The sequence below is a fragment of the Heliangelus exortis genome, chromosome 16, assembly GCF_036169615.1.
Source record: "Heliangelus exortis chromosome 16, bHelExo1.hap1, whole genome shotgun sequence".
In the NCBI taxonomy this organism is placed as follows: domain Eukaryota; kingdom Metazoa; phylum Chordata; class Aves; order Apodiformes; family Trochilidae; genus Heliangelus; species Heliangelus exortis.
The window spans coordinates 10243479-10269304 of NC_092437.1; the positions used below are offsets into that span (position 1 = coordinate 10243479).

The 25826-nt window shown below is 47.3% G+C and overlaps 1 protein-coding gene and 1 long non-coding RNA gene across 7 annotated transcripts; one reads left to right on the forward strand and one right to left on the reverse strand.

Annotated features, from left to right (window-relative positions):
• Positions 1-1735: 1735 nt before the first annotated feature.
• Positions 1736-24129, reverse strand: SLC2A10 (solute carrier family 2 member 10). 5 transcript variants are annotated; one of them, XM_071760248.1, is made up of 5 exons: positions 23813-24128; positions 20456-21832; positions 19037-19159; positions 18321-18456; positions 1736-3038 (listed from the first exon to the last, which is right to left on the reverse strand). In XM_071760248.1, the coding sequence occupies exons 1-5, from the start codon at positions 23814-23816 to the stop codon at positions 2912-2914; spliced, it is 1767 nt and encodes a 588-aa protein (XP_071616349.1). In that variant the 5' UTR covers positions 23817-24128; the 3' UTR covers positions 1736-2911. The 5 variants fall into 5 exon arrangements, with proteins under 5 accessions (XP_071616349.1, XP_071616348.1, XP_071616352.1 ...); XM_071760247.1 differs by lacking the exon at positions 1736-3038 and adding an exon at positions 5933-7951 and having other exon boundaries at positions 23813-24129; XM_071760251.1 differs by lacking the exon at positions 1736-3038 and adding an exon at positions 7960-10284.
• LOC139803769 (uncharacterized) lies at positions 3510-21278 on the forward strand. 2 transcript variants are annotated; one of them, XR_011729153.1, is made up of 7 exons: positions 3510-3598; positions 4198-4373; positions 5834-5938; positions 10682-11003; positions 11903-12031; positions 18376-18494; positions 21212-21278. It is a non-coding gene; the product is annotated as an uncharacterized lncRNA (long non-coding RNA). The 2 variants fall into 2 exon arrangements; XR_011729152.1 differs by having other exon boundaries at positions 10682-12031.
• Positions 24130-25826: the final 1697 nt, after the last annotated feature.

Below are 25826 nucleotides of genomic sequence, written 5' to 3' on the forward strand. Positions count from 1 at the left end.
AGTAAGAGATAGTTTTATTGGTCCTCTTAACAACAGGGCAACCCCCAAACTACCGTGCATTCAAGGAACAGGTTCTTTTATTTTAAACAACATATAATTCTCCTTAAAACCTCTTTTATTAAAAAGTTTTAAGAGTAATATTAAATACATAAACAGCCGTGTTAATTAGATTACATAGTTAATGTACATTGGAACTATGACTTATTGCAGAGTTACTGACCATGAAAGCACATTTTGATCATTCCAGGCTGTAATCCCCACTTAATCCATCCCCAGTCTGTCAATCAGTGGAATACAATCAGGATATTTATGATCACATCAGACCAGAGATCTGGAAGAATTTAGCAACTTTGCAGAGCTGAATCCAGAAAAGAAGGGGGAAAAATGTTTCCACTGGCAAAATGAACCATTGCCAGGAAAAACATTACTGTTGACTTGGCCCATGTAATTGAATTTTCTACTCAGAAGTAACTTACAAACCAGCAACTAGGAGAAATTATCAATACTGGGGACTCTTATAACAACAAAGCAGAGGAGTTTTACCTGGCGCAGCTCTTTTTTTTAAATTGTGCTTTTTTTTTTTTTAACATGGTGCTGGGTTATTTGGGTTTTTTTCCTCTCCTAGTTTTTGCCACCACGAAATAATTCAAATCACTAGAGCAGCAGGAAAAAGCATCCCTTTCTTGGCCTCCCTCCCTCCTGACATCCACTGCAGCCCCTGTCCCAGTGATTCCCAGCAGGAACCAGGGCTCTGTGGACCGGGGAGAACATTGCTGGGACACCCATTCCCCTGCCCAGGTTAGGGAACTCTGCACAATTTTTAAACAGCTGATTCACATCTCTGTTTCTTTAAGAGATGTGCAATTTGGCAGCAAAAATACGATACACTAGTGAAGGTTTTGTATAGGTCTGTGATACCTCGTGTAACCTGAGACACATGGGGACATCGTGTAACCTGAGACAATGGGGGTTACTGCAATACCCTCCAGATTTGAAAATTGTTTGCATGGAAAGACATGGAGAAGCAGAAACCAGATCTAACAGAAAGAAGGGAGGAGACCCTGGAAAACCAGATGATGAACCAGCTTTTCTGGGCTCTTGATGTTGACTCCTCCAAGGCATATTTTTCCCAGTTGCTACTGTATCATCCCAGTCCTTAAACAATCTCCATAACATTTTCAGTATAAGAAGTGGACAAACCTTTCTTAAGGTTTGTTTGGGTTGGGGTTTTTTGTTGCTTTTGTGTGTGTTTGTTTTGTTCAATTTTGTTTTTTATATTATTACTAAAGAGAGAAATATGAAATAGAAAGCAGTAGGATAATCAGTAGTCCCTATAGTTCACCAGGGTCTGTCTGATAGAGATTCAGTCAACGCAGTCTCCCTACTCTGATAGAAATCAAGTCCTTGGAATGGAGCATTGTCATGGGATTAGTCTTCTGCTTGTAAAAGAAATGCCTTAGCAGTTAGTCAGCAGCATGATGCCATTATCTTGTTGACAGTGCTCTGTGTCATTGATACTGTCTCTGATGCAGCTTCTGTTAAACAACAATTTGTTTTCATGAAGCTTTCATCCAAGCTCCCCCTTTTATAAGACACTTTCCTTCATTTTCTTACAGGTGCTAGAGCATCTCTTGATACCCATGTAAACTAAAACTGCACTGAGGGGCTTTAATTTTAAGTTGGCATAAAAAAAAAAAAAAATTAAAAAAAAAAAAAAGTACTGGACCCTTTGCTGCCCATAGTGCAACATGGCTGCTTGCTTGAGAACTTGGAATATGTCAATTGTAGTTTGTTTCTATCAGAGTAATGTGGTAGTTGTATATATGCCACTTTCCCAGGAATGTAAATGCTTCGTTAGTTCTGTCCCTGTCCTGAAAAATCTAATATGGCACAAATAAAGTGCAGTAAATGGCTTCATGGAAAGCAGATGTGAGTAGAAGCCTGGACTCCCACTAAAGCTTTAGGGGACTTCAAAGACTGAAAGAAAGAGCTGAACAAAATATTCAACTGTGCCAAATTTTCACTGTTCTTGATGAAAGAGCAAAAGTGAGGAAAAAAAACCCTGAAAATCTGGCTCCTTGTTTTAATTTTCTACTAGCCTAGGGCAAGACTTTTAGGAGGAATAAATTACAAGCAAAGAGGGAGACAGACTGAATGGAGCAACTGCTGAACAAAGGGCATTCTTGGAAGGGTCTGGTTTTAGAGAACCTAGAAATTGTCAGCTCAGTTATCAGGAGGCTGTTTCCCTCCCCACTTGTGAGGCCACTGCTTTTGAGCTGCCTGCATGCAAATGCTGTCACTGCACAGTGGCAGTGAAGGCTTGGGAAGTGTCCTCTTGCAGAAGTGTTTTGTAGGACAGCCAAGCAGAGAATGCTTTGAAAATTTGGCATCTGATGTGAGTGTGACATAAATGATTGCAAACTTTAAAGCTGTTTCCCAGAGCAAGCCATTTGGGGTGGACTTGGAAATGGTGTAGAATATAGGTGATGGTATTAAAGAGGCTAAAACATGCCAACTCTAAACACTAGGATAATTCATTCCTTTTGTTTTGGGTATCATGTACTACATAAGGATAAAAACCCCACATGCATAGAACAATTGGAGACTTTTCATTTTTTCCCTCAGATGCTGTGTGGGAGTAAAGGCTGTGACTTAAAAAGACCCTGTCAGAATATGGAGAAATATAAGAAAGCAACTAAGCCATGTTGCTTGTGGCAGTTTTATAAAATGATGCTTCATCTGTTAAAGATCTCCTCCATCTCAAATCCCATCCCAAGTGCTGCATGGGCTCCATCTCTGGTGAAGATTTGGCTGGGACAACCTTGCTGGTGGGAGCTGTGAAACTTGGTCTTCTCCACCATGAAGCATCTCCATTGGAGGTGCAATTTATGTTGGTCAGCTCTCTGTTTCTCTACACTTGGGAGTAAGCTGCTGAAGGCTCTTTAGGTGGCCAAGGAAGCATGATCTGAGCTATGCTAACTGAGGCAAATACTGTTCTTTCTACTTTTCCTGCTGTCTCATATTTCCTTCTCCAGCTCCTGAAAGGGAAATACCTTTTAAGTAGTATCAATCCACTCTTGGTTGCACAATTCAAAGCTTAAATCATACAGATGTTTATTGTGACTACACATGACAATGAGCTAATGGTTTGCAGAAAACATTTTGCAGATGAACACATAGTTGTAAATTAGCTGCAGGACTTCAAGGCACATTTACCAATTACAATTGTGTTGCTCGATCTGAAAATAATTATGTTTGCTTGAGTTCGGGCCAGGCTGCCTAAAGATTCTCCACTCTGTAAAGAGCTGCTGGTGACCTTGCCTATTTAGGTGTTACTATTTTCTTTTTTTAATTTTTTAATATTTTTTTTTATTTTGATGTTGTCTTTTTAGTGATCACGTAGCATGGGAAAAGGAAAATAGGGCAGCTGAAGCGAATGAGCACTGGTAAAGAAGAAAAACCTGGTACTTACTAACAGCTTGGCTGATTTACCACTCATTTTTCTGCAGTAGCCCAAATACCAGCCTGTATTTGTTTGCCGCTGCCTGCTGAAGCCCTCGACCTCAGCCTGCCCTTCTCTCCCCCCCCTGTGCTGACAGTAAGTGAAGAAATCTAAATTCATTCATCTGCCCGAGATCCCTTTGAAGTCCCCCACTAAAAGCTCTATTGTTTTATTAGCTGTTAATGTGGCACGGGGGAATTTGGCAGTGCAGAGCGGAGCTGGGGTGCGGGGGGAGCCCTTCCTGGTAATTTGTCACTCTTTAGAAGTATGACACGTTCTGCTCTCTGAACACGCTGGCAAGTTGGGAGTGCTCAGGGCCAGGGGCTGGAGCTGCTGGGTGCAGGGAGCTCCCACCGCCCACGGGCAGGAGTCGAGGGGCTGTGAGGGGTCAGGACAGGCTGAGGTCACACACCTTGGCTCTCTGCTGGATGCGAGGCAGGCCAAGGTCAGTGCGAAATTAAGGATCACAGGCTTCTGCAAAGAGCCAACGGAGCTGGCTACAGGCTGGATAGTGACTGTAGAGGGTGTGCTTGTCTGAGCAGGTAAATTGGAGCAGGTTCTCAGAGGAGAGATGGCTGTGGATGCCCAGATCAGGGGGTACATTGACTTTTCCCTTCCCTGGATTAAGGTGGTTTGGTAATGAAGGCTGAAATGCAGCTAACCTAAATGCCTTTTGTCTTCCTGCTGTGATACAGAGCTGCTGGAGCTGTGAGGTGCTGCCAGGCCCATGGGGACTCTGCCAGCACCAGTGGTGCTCGGTGTTGGCACCTTGGGCCTATAAGACTGGCTAGTGGCTCTCAGAGGTGATCCCATTGTCAGAGCATCAACACGGTTTCCTATGTACAAGCATGGAACATTGCTAAACTGCAAGGTGAGGTTTGTAATTTTACACATGCACCCTGTAACCGGTCACTGAGCCACACGCAGGTCATTGATGAAGCACCCATTGCTTTCTCTTTTTGGCTTTCAGCTCTGTGTATCACCCCTCCCTCCTGAGGCAGAGGGAGCTGCAGGAACTTGCTGGTTCGTAATTGTCTGGGCACACGAACGCTTTGCAGCTGCAAGCTGGCTCCCGTGTGTGATTTGAAAGCTGGGCACGGTGTGCTTGCGTGCTAAGGAAATGAAGTAGATGCTGCCTTGGGCTGTTTATTGCTCAGCCCTGTTGGCAGGTACAAAAGATCTCCCCAGAAGCCATCCATCACTGGAGCTGCTGCTCCCCCCAAGCACAATGCGGCTGGTGGCAGGAGCAGTGTCCTGGTAAACACAAACAGGAAGGCGAGCGCAGCCCCGGCCCGGGCTGCCTGCGGGCAGCTTCTTGTTTGCTTTGCTTTGCTCTGATTGCTTCTCTCTGACTCAGCTTGATCAGTCCATCACCAGAGCCTTTCTTTCCATCCGTTCTTCCCAGTGCCTTCTGTGAGACTAAAACTAAGTCAATAGAAATGCAAAACTTCTGTCTTATTTCCTCAGTCTGATGAATCTTGAGAGCTCTGCTGGGGTAGCTTGGCGTTTGCATAACTGCTTAACGACACTGCAAAGTGTAGCTCAGGTGATGAAGGGTGCTCATTAATGTCATGTTTTCTTGAGATGTAAAACCGCTGCTGTTTGTTCCTGCAAACGGGAAACAGAGTCTCCCAACATTTTCCCATGGCAGAAAGGTGAGGGGTCAGGAGGAGCTTTCTCACCAACACCCATGGGTGGGAGGGTGCAATTGATTTGATCGGCTGTGACCTCAGCTCTGGGCTGAAGCACAGGCAGGGCAGCACCAGAGCAGAGGGGACAAGAGCCACGACAATAAGGGGATCAACGTTAATTTTTGGTAGGGTCATTTAAAAATCAATGCCTTACAAAAGCATTTCACAGTGGTAGGAAGTAGCTCCCACTTTAAGGTCCTGCTTGAGCAGATCACCCACAAGACTTCTTTGTCTTCTGCATAAAACTGTGCTGGAGCCATCAGGTTTGTAATGTATATATATGCTGAAGGTTTTCTAAGGTTTATTGTCACTGACTGCAGTCTCACTGAGAGGTAACCTTGCAAAACAGTTACAGAACTAAATGCAAGGTGCACATGCTCTTAAGGAGTTTTAAAAACAGTGATCTTTACAGGCTTTCTCCTAAAATTGCTAGTGGGTTTGACAGTCTTATTTAAATCTTTGCAATGACCTTGGTCCAACGTAAGAATTTATAAACAGGAAAAATAGAATAATAACTAAATAATAGTTATTCAACTATTTATGATGCGGGAGAGTTTCTCTTATGTAAAAAATTGGTGATACCAATTAATCACCAAGGTAGGTCTGTAACTGCATTACCAACTCTTCCCTGTGCTCACAGGTGCTGCACATGCAGGCTGGGTACCTGGAGCAGGCAAGGAAAGCACCTGATGATCACCTACAACTGCTGTGACCCCCTCTGCAAATCCCAGCCCCTTCAGAGCAGGTACACACTGGTGGTAAGGGATGCTCATTGCTGTCACTTATTTAATTAGTGGTTTCTGAGCTGCCATGGGGCACCCCACACTGCTTCAGTGCATCTCTGGGTTTGCAAAGAATATCTGGGATGTGCTGCTTTGCACCAAGAGGAATATCCACCTGCTACTGATCAAATTCAGTGTTACCAAACCCCAGTTCTTGGCCTGATGGTTAGATGGGAACTAGGGGTGCAGCATGCTCCCACAGTCCCTCACTGGTTAATTAGGGAAGCTTTAGGATGACAGTTTTCCCCTTGGAGGCAAGAAGTGCCAGTCACCTTTGGAAAGGGACAAATCCCTGTGGGCAGTGCACATGGGCAGTGCATGCAGCTTTTGGGTGGCCAGACTGGGTTTCAGTTTTTTTATCAGAGTAAATATGGGTGCTCTGTCTCCCCAGCAGTGGGTGCTACCACCTGGTAGCCCCAGCTCAGCCACTGCAGAACCCTTGACCCACAATCTGCAGCATCTCTGCTGCAGTGCAATAGATGGCTTCCTCACCACTTGCTTTCCAGAAATTTGAGAGAGATTTGAACCCTGTCCCAAATTTCACCACTCTAATGCTTGGAAAATGCATTCAAAGGAGGTGTTTACTCAGAACACTGCAGAAATGCTTCTTTCATCACGTTCCTATTAACCTTAGAATGCTTTTAAGCACTTTCTCTTCCATGAGAATGAAACAGGGGAATATTTCCAGTTACTCAGATTTTTTTTGTTTCAACTCATGGGATTTGGTCAAACCCAAGATATCAAACAGTCCAAACCTGACAGGTCTTTTGTCTCGTGAAAATGCTCACTGTTCTATGGTTTTGTGAATTTGGAGCCCTAGTTCTGAATGTAAATAGGAAAAGTGGGGATTTTTGGAAGCTCAACAGCACTTCTTGTGCCAGCACAGTGCATGGTATCTCACTGCTGCATTTCAAAGGTAGGTTTGTGCTCACCATGTTCCTTCAAAACATGGCAAGTGAGACATTTTTAGAAAGCAGTTTGGTACTTTAGCCATCTGGCTTCCAGTGTCAAAATGATGTTGTGTCCCCTGTGACTTGTGCCTCTAGAGCCAGGTAAATGCCATCACAGGGTCCCAGCTTTCTCTTAGAAAACAACCAGAGTGTGTGCACTGGGCTTGTATCTCCTTTTTTTCTGTCTTTAATCTTACAGCTGCTGTTTGGGAGTTGTGAAGTAAATCAAAGGTGAGGCCAAGGGGGAGGCTGGGTATTTCCTGTGTGTCACTCAAGCTGTAATTACACCAGAAGGGTCCCTGTACTGTTTCTCTGTAGACCTTGGCATTGGCCTGCGTGTTAAAGCAGAAGCAAAGGCTGGAACAAATTCCTGTGGTTGTAGGGAATGTGAAGAGGCAGATTTTAGAGGGATGGTAAAAGCATGATTCCCAGACTGGTATTTACATGTGTTTCTCTCGAGTTGGTTTTAGCCTTTAGAAATGGAGGTAAGGAGCAAGGGAGTTCATATTATCTAATTGTTGGCACCAAGCTGGGCTGCCTGAAGAAGAGCCCATGCTCCCTCTGTTGTCACACAGGAGAGAGAAGCTTCTTCCCCAAGTGTTTTGCATTGCTGCTGGAGCCAGATTGCTCTGGAGGGGACTGACAGACAGGACCTGTGGGCAGTGCCCTTCAGTGTCAAGTCCCAAGGGGTTGTCAGGGGTTCATACTAACAAAATTCTTCTCTGTTCCAGTGGGAGGTTTAACACGAGACAAGCAGTGACTTTTCCATCCTTGAGCTGTGAAGTTGTTGCAGTTGCAGTCATCCATGTTTCCAGATAGGTAAAATTCCAGAGAAACGATGATGGATTTGACACATCTCAAATGATGACAGCAGAGGTGCTGACTCCCCCTTTAATTCCTTCCCTTAACAGACAGGGTCCCTGAACCTGGCCTGCTTCACCAACGTGTGCAGCTCTTGTTTCTCTTTCACTGTATGTCTGGTTGGCTTTGCCTTCCTCCCCCAACTCATAATTCCCAGCTCCCTTCCTGCGGGAAAGATTAGGAAGGATAGGAAGTCGTCTGTGCAAAAAAGCATCCCTGGCCAAAGTAAATAGAGGTCAGAAGATTAGGCTTCATCAGAACTTTAAGCCTGGCCCAAGCTAAACAAATGAGCTGTCATGCTTTGGTAAAAGCTACAGTGTGAGTGCACTGGCATGACTGCAAAAATGGTAAAGCAGCTAATAGGTTTTGCAATATGGAAGCTTTAAGTTTGTTTTAAATGCTGCATTCTTCACAGTCAAGACTCACGGAACTTCAAATGCCATTAATTTTGTGTGTTGGCCTTAGTTGCTGCTATGCAAACACACTTGCCAAAGCCCAGGGCAGCAGCAGAACACCACTGTGGGCCTGGGCAGCCCTGGGCAGCCGCTGCATCACAGAGGAAAAACGTGGGGTGGTAAGGAACACCCTGTTACAGCTTGAGCCCTGGGTTTCTTGGTTGTTGACACTCTGAGTCCATTCTAATATCTAACTTTTTGATGTCTAAATATCTACATAAAAACACAAACAGAGTCATGTTGAAGGACACCATTTTCCAGGCTTAGTTCATAGCCATTATGGAGCTGTTCACAAAAAGGGTTAATTGAACCAGTAAATGGCTGCAGTCTGTCGGGCTTCCCTGTAAAGGGTAAGAGGGTAATTTGCACCAAGAGAGGGCAGCATTTTTTTTTTCTTCCAATGAGCAGACTTCATGAACATGGGACTTGGGCAATGTCCCCTAGCTCTGGCACTGCCCTGTTGTGTCTCCCTGGACATGTCATTCCCCCTGAGGATTTTGGTTCCCACACCTGCACAGTGGGGACAGCAGTGACGAGACAGCTGCTGTAGTGGGACAAGCATGGGTGCTGTAAAGCAGACAGAGATCTGCAGTGCTTTGGTATTTTCAATAGTTACTGATCATAACTGTTTTAAGAAAAAAACCAAAACCAAACAACCCAGCCCAACCAACTAGCATTAAAAGTCTTTATGGAACAAAAGCCAGACTTTTAATATTGTTTTAATGTACCTGACAAAGCTTCAGAGGTAAGGCCAACCTCTTATAAGTGTGCAAGAGTCAAGACGATTTAAAAACCAAAATATTTCTCCCAGTGGAGACCTTGCAGCTTATCAGGTAACTGCAGGCTGTATTTTGGCCATTTTTAACTGGGCATTAAAAGTCTTTTTGACACTTGCTTTATTCCCCTACAATAGACCCTAACGGCCCCTCCGAGACTTTCTACAGCCTGATGTGTAAAATGTAATGGGGATTGGTTTAAAGAGTGGAATTTGACCTGAGAGATATGTGAGTATTCGGGGACTACTTAGTCCTCAGTAGCACTTGGGGGCTCTTTAGTTTGTGGGGCACTTTATTACTCATTAGTGCTTGGGGATGCTACACTGCACTCGTTAACATCCTGTCCAGTGGCTTTCTCTGCTCACTGCTGTGCTGTGATGGAGCATATAGACCCTTTCTCCCCCTCCTTTTCCTCCTGTTTGTGGAAGGAGCAGCAAGGCCTGGGGCTGCTCCAGGAGATCAAGGTGTCCCTGAAAGTGTTTGTCAGCAGAAAAGGGTCGAGGAGTCCTGTTGGCCACAAACATGACACCCATGGGTGCAAAGGGGCCTCTGGTGGTCACACAACCATAAATATATGGACAAGGGACCAAAGTGTGCTTCCAGAGAAGCTGTTCATACTGGTGGGACTCTAGCAGAACTACAGCACAAAGTGACTTAACAATGCAGGGAAAGAGAGTTCTTTGTTTCAGTCTTGTGCTTCTGCTTCTCCCTCTACTTGTGGGAAAACCACGAGCAAGGAGCAAGCTGGATGCTTTAGCCAAGGCCCTCTGCTCTCTGCCACTGTTTGTGGCCCTGTGAGAGCCCAGCCTTACAGCAGCCACTGGCTAACGCAGGGGGGATGCTGTGCTGCTGGCAGATGCTTAATTCTTTTTTGTTTCTGTGAAACAAGCCTGGGTGAAACTGCCAAAAGTCCTGCCCTGCCCCTTCCTTGCTTTACAGTTTTGGCCAGTTGTGGAGATATGGCCATTCATCTTGCATGGCCACAGCTGTCCTCCCAGGCAGGGCTGTGTGGTGAAGGGAACGTGATGAGCTCAGGGATGCTGGTAGTCTTTCTCACTTTTACTTTTCCTCTTAGATTAAATTATTCCCAGACGTGTGAACTTGGCAAACAAAGATCAAGTTTTCTCCACAAGGCAAGGTTTACCCCAGGCCTGGAATAGTGCCTGAACTTCCCAGCGGTCAGGAAAAAGCTTGCAGGGAGCAGATGAGAGATTCCTTTTGTATTTTCCACCCATCAGGAAAAGCTGCATCTGAAAAAATAGCCGAACTGGAAAATAAAATTAGACAAGTCTGAACAAATATGAAAACCATCCCTGACCTGGTATTGGAAAAGAGTCTCAAATGCTAGAAAAGAGAGAAGCAGAAAGGGAATGGATGAGTTTTGGCCTCAGTTGGGAGTATGGAAGGAATTATTTCATTCTCTTTCCCCATCTATTTGTTCTCTATATGGCACTCTGTGTGGTTAACCCTCTGTCTTTGTCATAAATATATGTGGCAGAGACAAGTTTTTTTTCAGAGGTCCCAACCAAACCATCTGTTTTGCATCTGTGGTTTTGCATATGTAAATATTATTATTAATAGTAGCAAAAGCAATCATAATGGCAGCAGGAATAGAAACACTATTAATAGTCATAGTAGTGAAATTTCTATTTGTGTTGCTGCAGGAGGTCACATCATGCTCCAGGACTCAGCTGTGAGCTTGAGTGAGAACAAAAGGATGGTTGTTACCCCCAGGAGCTGCCTATGAGCACAGATACAGCCATGGGTGTGGTGCCAGGATTGTCAAGATGGAACTGTGGAGCCTGAGCATGATGATTTCTCCCAGACCCTGACAGAGGACTTTTCCAAGGGGAAATGGCTGCTGACAATTGCCAGCTCCTTGCAGCTTCTGCTGCTGTGGTGAGGAGAAAATGATTCCCAGTGGAGTGAGCTTAGCTCAGCAGCTCAGAAGTACCTGGAGACAACTGGAAAGTCTCCACAGTAAATGTAATTATGCGATTTCTGCTTATCCAGAAACTGAATTTGTCCTGGTGGGTCTGGAAGCAGAGCAGAGGTGCCTGCATTGCCCAGTACTGCACCTGAGGTCTCACTCCCAGCCCAGCCCAAGGTGTCTTGTCTCCATATGGACAACAGGCTGGTCTGGGTGGATGACCTGTCACAGCAAGTCATTCTGCAAACCATCAGCATTCTGTTGGTTGATGGAGATCTTAAATTTCTGATCCTGCCTTACTTCTATGATTTTAAAAGCAACATCAAATCTCCTTCTACTAATTCAATATTCAGAGGAAAGACCTCAGAGCTGAGGGGAGCTGAGACCAGAGGCAGAAGCAGTAGCAAGAAGGCCAGGCAGAGCAGAAAGAACATAGACACCAAACATGGGGAGCTTGAAGGTGTTTGTGCAGGAAAGAGGACTTCAGAGAGGATGGAAGAGATGCACAGAAAGGAGGAAGCCCCCACTGGATTGTAGTCTGATCCACGCAGCATCTGGAGACACATGAGCTGACAAAGCACATCTCAACACAACCTTCTCTTTCCAGGTTCCCTGTGGGGTTGAGCTGTTATCCTTGTTCCTATATGAGGAATGTTTTGGCTCTGTTGGGTTTTTTTTGTTTTTTTTTTTTTTTTTGTTTGGCTCTGGTTGTTTTACTGGATCTGTAGTGCATTAAAGAGCCCATCTTCTGGTTTGTATTTTTTCCAGTTATCATATTTCATGGATCCTGGCTCCTTTCATCCAGCCCTGTATTGCCCCAAGCAGAGACTAAGTGGGATCCAGTCCTTGGGCTTACTGCCTTCATGGGCACGAGAGGGACATGGACCCCATCCCACACTTCTGCTGCATTGTGGGAGGATTTTCTTCAGGGACTGACATCTTCCTCTGTTTTCAGTCTGCCACCTACATCATGGTACCACGGCTGGAGCTTGAAGACTTGGTGATAGCACATGCTGCCCTTCAAACTTCACCTGCATGCAATCTTGTTGCTGAAGTCAGTCTAGATCAGCAGTAACAAGCCAAGGTTTGTACTTATTTCTTACACTTTTGAAATTTTGACTATGGCACACCAAAAAAGGGCATGTTAAAGGGGTGGCAGGCAGGGGCTTGTCAGAACTTTTTAAAAGTCTGCACTGATAGGGTGCTATAACTTAAAAGCTGCTGCAGTTCCATGTTGGGTGCCCCTGACCCTGCCACCTCCCAGCCCATCTCTGTGGAGCTCTGCAGACCCTGGGGTAGATAAAATGCTTCTCTAGTTCTCTTGGAAATCTTTGCAGGCAGGCGTTTAAAACACAAGAAAAAAATTATAATCAGATAAAAAGGGGATAAAAATCCTAGTTCATGTCCCTCTCTGGGTGGGACTTGATGATCTCTGAGGTCCCTTCCAACCCAGCCAATTCTATGATTCTATGATTCTGTGATTTTGTCTGAGACATAGTACAGATGCCAGGGCAGTGGCTCTTGCAACTCTATCTTTTACAACAGGGAGGAGATGGGGACCCACAAGAGCACCAGGAGGGGCACAGGGCTGCCACAGGGTGCAGAGGGGGTGTGGGGCACCCTCTGGGGAAAGGGCAGCAGAGTTCCCCAAACTGGGCACCCAGCCCCCTCTGAGGAGCACTTTGTGAGCTAGGTTAGCCCCTTACTCTCCTCCCTATTCTCTAAGAGCTCAAAAACAGCTGTAGCAGGGTAAGAATCATCTGTGAACTGGCGATGTTCCCCGCTTGCTGTATCCCAGTCTTCCTTCCAACAACAAAGTCTTTCCTGGGCAAAAACACAACCTTGAGCAAATTCAAGCTTTGAGTTTCTCCAAGATTAGCTTATGGTGGTGTCACAGGTGCCTTCAGATCTGGTAGCTGCTCAAAAGTGTTTTTCTTCTTCTTCTGTTGGCCAGGCCTCAGAGCAGGTTTCCATTTGAGCAGGCTGTTTGATTTGACCCCCAGGGTCAATCCCTGCTCCACAATTTTGTGCAAGTCGTTGAAAACAGCAGTCTTCACTGCCACTGAGGACTCTGCCTGTGGATGCTGGTGGAAGGGGTCACACAGCCCAGAGCATTTCAATCCCATGCAATCCCCCCTGTCCTGGCCCACACCCACCTCCTCTGGGACACAGCCTCCCAGCTCAAATCCCCCGGAGGACTCTCCCCTTCCACTTTTCCAAGAGAGGCTCAGCTAATCTTTTCCTGCCCACTTAGAGGAGCAAGTGCTGTCTGTGGGTGGGCTGGGGCTGGCGGGGTTCTCCCTCGACCGGCAGCGATTATCCAGCAGCTCCTCGGGGGTAGGGAGAGGGCCAGGGAAGCCACTGCCTAATCCGTCCCCGAGCTGGATGGGTGCCTGGAGCATTTCAGCGCCGCTCAGCACGTTCAGAGGCTGCGCAGGCTCTGAGTGCAACCCTCCTCCTCCTCCTCCTCCTCCTCCTCGGAAAGCTCATGGCACAGGCATCTGTCACCGAAACCTGTCTGCATGAAAGGCTGTCTGCACAACCGGGGGAAAAAAGAAAGGCATGACAGCACAATTAGTGAGAGCAAATGAAAGGCTGTTTGAAGAGGAGGAGGGAGGAAAGGGGAGAGCTGCATAAATCCCTGGTGGGGTTTTGGGCTTGACATCAAAACCCCTTAACAGTGTATTACTTCAGCCCCCAATGTGGACAGATGTTGAGCTGTGGCTCAAAGGAAGTCAGAAATCTTTCCTTAGAAAAAATTTGGCTAGGAAACTAAAGAAAATATTGTGAAAGAAAAGGAAATAAAAGCCCACTAAAGAAGATTTATCACTGCCTCAAGCATTTCTGTATCCTCTGGTCTTATGAGGTCTCAGCCTCAAGGGAGAGAAAAAGAGAAACAGCCTGTTGCTACACTAATGGGTCACAAAATTAGAGTGGGGACACATTTGTCCAGCTAGATGATGATGGAGGGAGCCCAGCTGAGGACTTTAAGCCATGCTAACCCCCGACAGCTTCCAGTGGCCTCTGGCACCAGCCTGCAGCTTTCCCTGGACACGTGCATCTCTGCTGCCCTTTTTGCCCCCTTGCTCAGTTTTGCAAGGTTCTTCTGGAACCCTTTATCATTTCCAAAACATTTTATTTACCAAAAGAGCTTAGCATCAGCCATAAACCTGGAGATTTTGCTGTCCATTCCCTTCCCAATGCCATAAATTAAGATGTTGAATAAACCAGACCTAGCAGATTCTTCGGCAAATCCATTGCTGCATCTGATTTGTCCTCAAAAACTGCCTGTTAAACCCTGCACTTAGCTACCTGCAAGGTAGGAATATCTTTTAACTAGGTTTCAGTCCATAAGGGGACCATTATTTCAACCCCACAGTAATGTAATTTTTTAAAAATTATTTTGCCATGATCTTTAGAAAATATCCATCGGTTCTGTCTGTTGGTTTCTCCTTATCCAGGTGCATACTGGGATTTTCCTCGAGTCCCAGCATGCTGGCAAGGAAGGCTTTCTCTCTTCTCTAGTTTTGTCTGCTGGCTCTTTCCTACCTGCCTGCCTGCCCCTGTGCTTGCTGCTGGTGCAGACCCAACCACCCCAGTGGGGACAAAGGTGACACCCACCCCTGCAGCTCCCTGGGTCCCCTTCCAGAGGAAGGTTTGTAGCTGGGAGCTACACTAGCAACCTGCACATTCTCTGTCATGTTGCTATAGTTCCTGTTTGGGGCTTCAAAGAGTATCTCCCAAATCCCTCCAGCAGAGGAGACCAATGCACAATTGTGCCTGTGTGAGCAATGGTTCCCTAGCTGGCTTCTTTCTTCTGGTCTATTTAAAGAAACTTTTTAAAAAAGTTCTTCGCAAGGAGATCTTTGTGCTCTTTTTTAGGTCTTTTAATTTTCTGTCTACACTTTGCTTGCTGTGTTTTATGGGTTTTCCTTTTCTCCTCATGTGGGAAACCTTTCTGCTTCTAAAATGCTGACCTTCTCCCTGTGATACCTCCTTAACCTTAGCAGTGACTCAAGCAGGGTGTTTTTTAGGACTTCTTAGTTCTTTTTGAGTTCTGGCACATGTTATACTTGGGCTTTAATAGAGCATTTTTTAATCGCCTCCAGACTGCTTGCAGGCTCCTTGCTTTCTGTCTGTTCCTTTTGGTTTTGTTGTTATTGACTAATCACCTTCTTTTTTCATAGTTCCCTTTCTTGAAATTATAGAGCCACACACTGGATTTATTTGGTGTGCTCTGTCCCACTACAGCATTAAATTGGTTGTTTTGTGGTCACTAGCAGAGAACAGCTCTCCCACAAACACCTTGTGAAGCAGGTCCTGTGCAGTGCTCCCCACCTAACCCAGAGCAGCAGCCCTTGTTCCTGCTTCCAGGAGACTCATTACTATATCCAAACCCACTTTGTTTTCTTCCTGATGGATCACTGGGCTGACTGGTTTCTCTAATCTCATTTTATGTTTGCTAATCATTACCTTTAAGCTGATTAAGGCTCAGTAACACAGTCCTAGCTCTACATTTTTCCTATTGGAACCAGGGATTTTACTTACCTCAAGAAATGTGGGTACTGGGGTTATAGGTGATAGGAGAGCCTGGCATTATTATATTTTTTAAAGTTTCTAGTATAAGGGCAGAAGCACCTCTAAGTTTTGCCCTTGCTAGGTTGCTTAATAATGTTCCAGTGTGTCTGCCAGTATAATACATGGACAAACTTGCCTGATTTACTGCAACTGCATCATTTGTTTCTCTGCTGCTCTTTCCCCATGGATGCTGGCCACATCCTCCTGAAATCCCAATTTCTATACGCACTGATTTTCCTCCAACTTCTCATTTAAACAATCATTTATGGTTGGTTTTTTTCACGGGCAGCCCCCGTTCTCTGTGGGATGGGGGTCCCCCAGCTCAGGTGCTATGTCCAGGGGCTGAGGTGGGCTGACATTTGGGTCTGTCTGTCTGTCTGTCTGTGTCCCCAGGCTGCCACACCAGGCTGGACGCGTCGCAGGGTCGGAGCCGAGGTGGCTGTGGCGGTGCCGGGGTGTCCCCTGGCGGCGGGCCCGGCGCGGTGCAACTCCGGCGGGAGAGGGGCGGCAGCGGGGACCCGACCCCCTCTTGTTCCCCACCCTAACCCGGGGACAGGGGGCTGGGGACCTGGGGCGGGCGGCAGAAGGTCACAGCCCGGGAAGAAAAACTGTTCCTGAGCTCTGCTGCCCTTTCGCGGTGCCTCCCTCCCCAACTAAACACGTGCAAGCATCCCCCCTTCATCCCCATCCCCTTGGACAGGGATCAGCTGGTGAATGCACGATCTTGCCACCCACGTCCACACTCTGCAGCCATAAACCTGGAGGCCGACTTTAATTCCTAGGGTTATTCCTATGCTGCTTTTTCCCAGAAAATCAGCTACCTCTGATACAGCTCAGTATTTGTAGGTTTTTGGTTTCGGTTTTTTTTTGGTTTTTTTTCTTTTTCAGGAAGAGAGCATTTGGCTTCTGTTTTACAGGTGTCCTCCTGTCCCTTGAGGTGACAGCATCTGCAGTGCTCTACAGACTTCAGAAACACCAAATTCCAGCTGCAGCAGAGGTGGCAGGGAGGCTGAGGTGGGTGAGGAAGGTCACAAGTGTCCCCATCACTCAGTGGGGACTGAAAAGCACTCCCACAGCAGACACCAAACAGCCATGGACAGCCAAAGTGAGCTCATTTTCCAGTGTTTTGTGGGCTTCTCTTTGAGACAGGGGTTTGAGTGACATGTTCTTTGTATTTGTCCGTGTGGTGCTAACCAAGTGGCTCAGTGTGGCAATCACTGGTCTGCACAGAGTTACCTTTCCAGTGGAAAAGCTCAGGCTTTGGGATTTAGTTCATACAGGGGTGCAAAAGGGGCAAGGCTGGCTGTTCAGCAGGATGCTAGCTCCTCTCTCACAAAGTTTGGAGTGTGAGTATGATGTTAGAAGGTGGTTATTTTATAACCTATGTGTGTCAGGAGGAGGGGTGAAATAATCAAAGAACGTACGATTTTAGGATGTAGAAACCTTGCAGAAGGTACTAGAATACTACGTGCATTTTTGTGCACGCAAACCCTGGTCACAAAGGCAATGCAGCTCCTGTGTACAAAAGCAAGCAACCAAACATTTAGCACAGGTCTTGGGTGAAGGGGCAGGTGAGCTGCTGGACCTGGACATGATGGGAAACAGAATCCTATGAGGAAGCACTCATTCTGCCTACCCTGAAACAGGGCATTTATCCCCATTAGCTCCTTTCCCAGACTCCAGGCACCTAGAGATGCTACAAAGGGTGACAATATTAATGCATGCTGCTGGGTGCTTGACACATTCCTCCTGAACTACTGCTCCTCTGTAAAGCATTCAGTGTTTCAAAGAACCAGAAAACGAGATGGAAAGCACTGTCAGCAAAAGTTGTGCTTTAATTCCCACATACAAAAGCATTAATCTCTTAAATGACAGGAGATACAAAACATGGAAACAGATTTCAAAGGAAGGACATATTTCCCTGCCTGGGACCTATGATCCTCCAAGGACCCAAAGGACAGCCATCGTCATGTCCCAAGATCTAAGGCACTATGGTGAGAACCATCTCTTAGGGGAGGTCATGAGTTAAAGCCAAGGAAAAGAACTGTATGGATGGCACGGCTTGTTTCTCTCCTCAGGATGATGCCGTGGCCATGTCATAGGTTTCATGTGCTGCTGGTGTGCTCCACTCTCTGATACTGGGCATGTGTGCAGCTTGCTCCTCTTCCATGTCGCTGCTTGAACACGTTTCCTTCCCATACCCTGTGGGGCAATGGAGAGGTCATCTGCACCAACTGCTGCTCACAGGGAACCAGGAGCTACACAGGGGTTTACCTTTACCTAGGGCAGTTACCCTTCCTCGGCCACTTCCTGTGGAGTGTGGGCTCCCTCCCATTGGCATCATGGCCTTGTGGCTGCACAACCCTCCTCTGTTCCAGCACTGTCCTGCTGCTACTCTGCCACTTCCTTCATAGCCAGAATTGCATCAACACCTCTGCCCCAGTGAAGGATCTGTCCTGGGTTACTCTAAGGACCTCACTGTCCTGACCTGCCTCTGCCATGCTCTGGTCCTGTGCTCCTCCCCTCACCCACAAGCCCTGATTTTTAGCTCTTTTCCTCCCTCATGTCACTAATGCTCTCCAGCAGCACAATCACAAGACCTGGCACTGTGACATGGTGATGGACCACACTGCAGCTCTCACACCCCATCCCATAAGCCTGCACAAACCTGAGAGAACCTCAGCAGCACTGACCAGACTTGACAACAGCCCTGAGCTACCTAGTACCACAGACCTCCCAGTGCTGGTGGGAAGCACCCAAAACCACCACTCACACTGGTACAATGGCACACATACCTTTTCCTGGAGAACTGCTGGTCTATCTCCTCTAAGGACTGTCCTTTTGTTTCAGGAACAAAGAGGTAAATGAATACAACAGCCATCACCCCCATCAGTCCATAGAGAAGAAACATCCAAGAGAAACCAATGGCATCTGCAGAGAGATTCAATTGCATGAAAGGTCAGTTGGAGGTAGGTCACATTGTGGGGCACAAAGGAAGCTGGTTGCTAATGTGGTCACTGGTGCCTGACAGGGGCATTTTATTTTCAGAAGCCCTCAAAAGGGCAGGGGAGCTCCTTATCTGCAAGGCCTGGCCTGGACCAGGAATCAGCAAAGGAAAAGTATGGTTCATACCAGGCTTTGCCAGGAGCACCACAGAGGGAAGGAGAAGGCAGCCAAGCTTCAGGGCCCAGCAGTGCCCACTGAGTCTCTCAACAGAGAGCTCTGCTAGCAAGAAAGACTGTAAAGCTATCAGCATGAAAGCTGCAGACCCCAGAGTTCCCTGATACTGCAGCACCATGGTACATGTGCTGCATTTCTATGAAATGCAGTGGAGGGGCTCAGATCAATGTTGCTGGTGCCTGTTTTTTCTGTTCTCAAAGGCATTAGGGTCACACCCACCTCAGTGTGAAGTCCCCAGGGTTCAAAATGCAACTTAATCTCTGAACAGCTTGTGGTGCCACCTTCCCTGACCAGCTGTGGGACTTTGGAGGGCTATAGGGCAACCACTTACCAATAAGGTCCAGAAATGAGAGGCTGATCAGTAAATTAGCAGCCCAGTTAAAGCTGTTGCAGAAGGCAAAGGCTCTTCCTCTTATCCCAGCAGGGTAGATCTCACTGAGGACCAACCAGGTCACTGCATGGATTAGAGAGATCAGAAAGACATTTGTAGGGGTTAAGCAATTTATTTGGGAAATGGGCAAGGAAAATATCATCAGGGGCTTTAAAACTCAAGCTTCACCCAGTGCCAGCTGCTGCTGGTGTCAAACATTCATTGATCTCAGTGTCAGGTCACAGCAGAATGCTTCTAAACTCACACTTTCAGCACTTCATGGAAGAAGGAAATACCAGTGAGCAGATACAGGGAGCAAGCAGGGGTATTGGTCATTCCATTCAGGGAATGACCTGCTGTCAGGACATGCTCTTCATGAAGAAGTAAGAAAGGGGTAGGATTAGGGACATGATGTTGTATCTGGGCTGGAATCAGAACTAAAACAATGTATATCTTAAAACAGTCTCTCCTATCTTAAAACAGTCTCTCCTATTCCAGGGTTATTTTGCTTGACATATTTTACAGGGTCATTGTCAAACCCATGAGATTTGCTTTCTTGTGTTTTTTCTTCAGTTAGATGCTGTTTTCTTCCATCAAGGCATTTATAGAATCATAGAATGCACTGGGTTGAAAGGGGCCTTTAAAGGTCATTTAGTCCAACCCCCCTACAGTGAGCAGGAGCATCTTTAACTAGATCAGGTTGCTCAGAGCTCCATCAAGCCTGACCTTGAATGTCTTCAGTGATGGGGCCTCCACCACCCCTCTGCACAACCTGTTCCAGTTTTTCATCACCCTTTCATCATCATTTAGAAGTAAAGAATTTCCAAATGTTTAATCTAAATCTACCCTGCTCTAGTTTAAGACCATTTAAATAACACATGCCAGAAAACTGAGTTCATATGGAAGCAAGAACGAATCTTTATTCTCACCAGACAAATAACTAATGATTTTAGCAACAGACCAACTGATACTGAGAAACTTTCAAAGATATTCTGCCACTGACTTCATCACACAGCAGAAGCCCCTCAATCCTCAGGCCCTCTACTTCCTCCTCACAGGGTGCTAGGAAGATTAGGTAGTGCTTGTGGTTAGGTTGTGCTCTGATTTTGAAATAAGCATGACAGAAAAAAAAAACCCAACACACTACAAGGGTAGTGGTAGCATGAAAGAGAAAGTTATTCTAGTGCAGTATCAGCCCTGCAGCTGAGGGAGCTGCAATGCTAGAAACTGCTTCAGTGGGCAGGAGGGGGTGTATTTTCAGTTCTCACACCATGGGCTACTTTGAAAGCAGATGCATAATGAACATTACAAGCAGACTGTAAGATCAGCCCTAGCTTTATTCTCTGGGTTGGCAGAAGGATATGTAAACACCATACTTACTTGGTCCAAATCCAATTGAGAAGGCACTCACGAAAGCCATCATGCTCAGCAGTGTAATCCAATTTAAAACCTGATGTTCTGTCCAGGGAGCACCACTGAAAGGAGGGCGTGGGCTTTCTACTATCTCTTTTTCAGTCTGAGCTACCAAGCCCCTTTTATGAGTAAGGGAAGAACTGGGAACAAATTCTCTGCTTTGAGTATTGACAAAAACTTCTGTAAGGCTCCTCATGGCAGCAAAAACAGGGCCTGCCTGACTTCTTTCAGCCTGCAGTACTGGTGGGATGGGTGACACAGCAGACTGGGAGGGTAAGGGCATCAGGGGATGCTGGGTGAGGCTGTGGGATGCATTGGGGTCTGCAGCTGCCTTGCAGTCCCTGGCCATAGCCAGAGGAGCAATGCAGCTGGTGAGGCCAATGGTGGTGACAGAGATGGCCATCACCATGCAGCCAGCCATGAGCAGCACTCTTCTGCCAGCCTTGTCTGCAAAGGCCATCGCGATGAGGGTGGCCACCACCTTTATTGCCCCCAGCCCAACAGAGGCCAGGATTGCTGAAGAATTGCTCTGGAACCCCACTGAGTGGAAGATTTTGGAGGCATAGCCCAGCACATTGGGCTGCCCAGTGAACTGCTGGAAGAGCACCAGTCCCAGGCCCACCAGAGTCCGCCTTCTCATGTTGTCTCTGGTCCTAAAAAGGTCAAGAAATGAGTAATGCTTCTCCTTATAGGGCTCTCGCTTTGCTGTCTCTCTGTCCTCAGTGTTCTGCAGCTGAATGAGGCCCTTCTGGGAGTCTGAGTCCCACGAGCTTAATTTAACAGGGTTCACAGGGAGAAAGAGGATGCTGAGGAACTGCATGGCCGTCGGGGCAATGGCCAGCCCAAACATGTACCTCCACCCCTCATCCACATCTGCAAAGATGTAATTCAGTGCATAGGACAGCAGGATCCCTACGGTGATGCCCGCTTCATAGAGAGACACCAGCAGCCCTCGCTGGTGAGCAGCCACCATTTCCGAGACGTAGATGCAGCAGGCCATGGATGAGACAGAGATGGCAAAGCCCACAGTCATGCGCCCGATAACCAGCCCAAAAAATGACCTCGCCAACGTGACAATAAGGCTGCCACCCAGCAGGACCAGGTTGCTGACCAGGATTGCTTTCCTCCTGCCATGGTGGTCAATGAGGATCCCCCCAAGCAGCGAGGCGAGGAGAGCTCCGATCAGGACAGCGCTCACCAGAACTTCTTGCTTGAAGCAGCTGAGGTGAAAGTCTGTCTGCAGCTGCAGCAGTGCACCAGAGATAATCCCCAGCTCGTACCCAAATATCAGCCCACCCAGGAGAGAGACTGTTGCAGACAAGAGGAGGACCACTAGTCCACGACCTGCAGAACAAGCGAACACTGGGTTCAGTTTTCAGGTAAGCTATCAGCATGCCAAAGCTGGAAAAAACTCTTCCAGGACACCCAAAGCTTTCCACCTACAAAGCCATGATGCTGAATTTCCTCAAAAGGCACTAGGTCATGTGTAGAGGCACTTGCAGATATTCACACAACAAGCATGCTCTTCCACTAACTGCAGGGGCACTCATTTGGGTGCAGAACTGTGAAAACGGGACTTTGATAACAAAGCTAAGACTTGTATTTAAGTGGAGGATGAGTTAATCTTGTCTTCTCAGCATGACTTTGTGGAAGTGGCCCTGATTTCTTTGTCTCTCCTATAGCACACAGCATCCAGGATCCTTGAGCCAGGCACAACAGTCTAAGGCTGATCCAGGACTACAGGACAAAAAACTGTACAGAACAAGAGCTGAAAAGCTCACTGTTACCTGCCCCAAATACAAGAAGCAATTCTTTGACCTTGCCCTTCCCGCCTCGCTGAGCATGTGAGATTAGTAAGTATGTAAGTTTAACTAAAACAAGAAAAAAAAAAAACAACACCAAAGAAAAGCAACCACCCCACCCCAAACAACCCTAAAAACCCAAGGTGCTTGCTGCATACACTTCTTACCCAGGGGAAAGTATGAAAGGGTGACCATGTTGTGAGCATTAGTCCTGTTAGTGCAGGGGGAACTGCACATGGTGTGAGAGCCAGTGTAGGGACCTCTGGGAACAGCAGTGACAGTGAGCTCCCCCTTTTACAATTTTGAAGGCACAGGTAAAGTGCATTACTGTAGAAGTCTGTGCTAGTTTCTGGTGCTTAATACTAGTTGTATTCTCGTACTGACTTTGTTTAATTAGAAATACTCACAGTTTTGGTAGACAGTATATGGAAAAAATGTGGACACAACCACCAGACCATGGAAAACTTTCCTCACCCAGCCTACGGGTGTTTTTTCCCCTCACACACTGTGTTTAATAGGAAGTGTCTCTATTTGGCGTTTAATTGCAGCTAGTAATGAAGATTATTTCTCAGTGATGGCTATATTTTCTTTTTATATTTTTATTTATTCTGCAACCCTCTGTGTTTCATTTGTGTTACATATGCCATAACAGCTACACACCAGTCCCTCCCACTGTGCCCTGTGTGACTACCTGCACTGCTTTTATCAGGCCGTGTGCACGTGTTTTGCAGATAATTAGGAAAAATATTTGCTCAACAAAAAGCTTTGCATAAAGTGGGCATGCCATTAGTTTCAAGCCACAGACTCAATTAGACACAGACCCTGTACATACCACAGCTGATTCCATCAGATTTTTCTGTATTTCTTGGTAATGTAATGAGCAAAAATTGTTTGTGAGCTTTGACTGAAACCCAGCTTTGCATGTAGACTATTTTCATGTAGCTGGGGAACTGGAGGGCTCTTCGCATTTTCCCATGAGGACAGAAAGTTTGTTGGTTCTCCTAAGGAGCTGTGCCAGGCAATTCCCTGCCTGTGGCAAACCCTGGGTAGAGGGCTGTGCTCCCCTGGCCAGTAACCCCCGCTGCTGACCTGGCTGAGCCTGAGCTGACTTTGGAACCGCTGCAATCCCTCCTTGCCCCCGCCAACGCCCCAGCCCCCTGCGGGCTCCTCCTGCGCTGCCCGCGGCTGAGCTCCTGGGATGGCCCCATCGGGGGAAACCACTCCGCTTTTTAAGTTTGCTGAGTTTGCTGCTGGAAGTGCTAAAAAATACAGGAGGCTAGAAAGCGGGAGACGCACTCGCAGACTTTAGGAAAAGTTCAGAACTTTTGTTTGTTTGTTTAGGGGTTTTCTGCAGAACTTTTTCCTGGGACTGGAGGCGCTCCTCCCCATCCCGGCCGCCCCTTCCCGAACGGGGCTCCCACCCCCCTCCCGCCAGCCTGGGGGTGGCCGCCCCGCACTCCCAGCCCTCTCCACTCGCCTCTCCCAGCCCGGCCCGGCCCGGCCCGACCCGACTCGCACTCACCCATGGCGCAGCGGGGCTGAGCCCCCGGCGCTCCGCGGGGCGGGACGATCGGGGTCCGGCGGCCGGAGCGGGGCCGCGCAGTGCCACGTCGCTCCCGCCCTGCCTCCCAACCGGGCAGCCTGGGGCTTGTAGTCACCCTGCCCGCCCCTCAGGGAGCCGGGGGGGGTCCAGGATAGGATGTGCTGGTCGGGGGGCGGGTACCGCCCCGGGGAGCCAAAGGGCCGGGGAGAAGGAGCGTGGCTGCGGGGTGATGGATGGGTCCGGCGGGACGGGCTCCCGCTCCCCGCACCGCACCCCGTGCTGGGCGTGTGAGCGCTCCGGACAGCCCCGGTTTGCCCACCCAGGGTGACTGGGGGCGTGTGACCGGGGGTCTATGGTTAACTGGTCTGGAAATGAGGATGTGGCTGTCAGGGTACAGCACTGTCCCCAGTCTGACTCGCTTGAGCCGGGAAATCTGTCTGCTGCGTGCAGACCCTCTCCAATGCAGGGCTCCACTCCTCTAGACTGGAAATCCTCTAGAGAGCCCCAAAAAAGATTGACAGTTTATTATAGTTTTTAAGTAGTCAAGGAAAGCCTGCTAGGAAAGAAGTGACCATTTCAAAGTTAAAAAAAGCATCACTGAGTCTGCATTCTTACCTTTCGTGTCTGTGGTAAAGAAAGGGTCAGTCTCTCGAGCTTATCTCCTTTCCCCTGCACAGTGCTCCATTAGGCAATGGATTTCAGTATTCAGCTTTCCTGGCAATTAACATTCTTTTTCTGCTGAGTGGAATGGAAACCTTCAGGCCGGCTACTGCACCAGAACATTCTGACTGGGACTTGCTCTTGGATGCAGGATGTTTCTTGGAGTCTGTTCACGCATCTCAAAGCCCATATTGTACAAGGATTTTACAAACCTCAATATGCCAACAGGTGCTTTCAAAGCTCCTTAAAACAATACATTCTCCTTTGGTGCTGCTCACGCAAACTGCAGTTGCTGGGCAGGTTACACTATGGTGAACTACGTGCAAGGTTCTGAATTTGCTGTAACAGGGGTGTTGGGGAACAGCAAAGGAAGAAAGGACATTTTTCTCCACAGCCACTCAGCATTCATCTGTCTGCTCCCCTGCCATTTTCTGCAGGCTTCCTATTCTCTGGCAGGGCAATAAACATTAGCACAGACAGCAAGGAGGCAGGGACCTGAGGAGTATAGGCAGAGCTTTATGGTATGTTTACAAAAGGTGGTCAAATATGACATTAGTATGTACAGAAATGCAGCCACAGTGTCGATGCTGAAAAAAAAAAAAAAAAGAAAACCTGTACATCATCATGAACAGGAGGCACAATTTGGCAAAAAATCTTCCTTTGTGGTTTCCAAAGTGCATCTTTCTTATCATACATTTGTAGTTAATAGATATTCTGGGCCTGTTGAAATCAGTAGCTTCGTGTCTAAGCTCTGCATGAGAAGGTCTGCAGGAGCTGGATCTACCCGGACTGGCTCATGCTTCGTGCCTTCTGGCATGCTTCTAGCCTTGCTCCCTCCTGCGATGCTCTCCTCCTCTTCTCCAGAATGTGTGTCTTGGCAGTGCCATTTCCCCAGCTGATCCTTATCTCGCTCTTGGCTGCTGGACTCTCGGGGTGGGAGGGTGAGGTTCCTGCTTCGGCTCCGAACAACACATCTCCAGGGCTGAGCCTCAGGAATGTGCTTCCTGAAGAGCTCAGCGTTTGGAACTGCAGCCAGCGTTTGGTAACACATCGTGGCTGTGATTGCTTGGAAATGTTTCTCTCTACCTCTGGGCTGGAGCAGCTAAAAGGGGCTTTCAAATCACAAATTAAAATATAAATACAGGAGGAGAAGTCCATCCTGGAAAAAGGAAGCCACAGTGCTCAGTAGTGCTCATCACACGTAAGACCATATTCTCTCTAATTACGACTGACTCTCAGGAAGGATTTCAGGGGACAAAACTGAATCAATTCAGTTAGTGATGAAAAATGTACTACATGGGAAGGGAGCAGTGTTACAGCTGGCTGGGGTGAA

Excerpts from the sequence above, each read along its gene's own strand:
- SLC2A10 (XM_071760247.1), bottom strand. Across the intron at positions 19,160-20,455 it reads CTCAATTGGATTTGGACCAA|TGACCTGGTTGGTCCTCAGT; the intron begins GTAAGTATGGTG and ends TAATCCATGCAG. Across the intron at positions 18,457-19,036 it reads CTCATTTCTGGACCTTATTG|ATGCCATTGGTTTCTCTTGG; the intron begins GTAAGTGGTTGC and ends ATCTCTCTGCAG.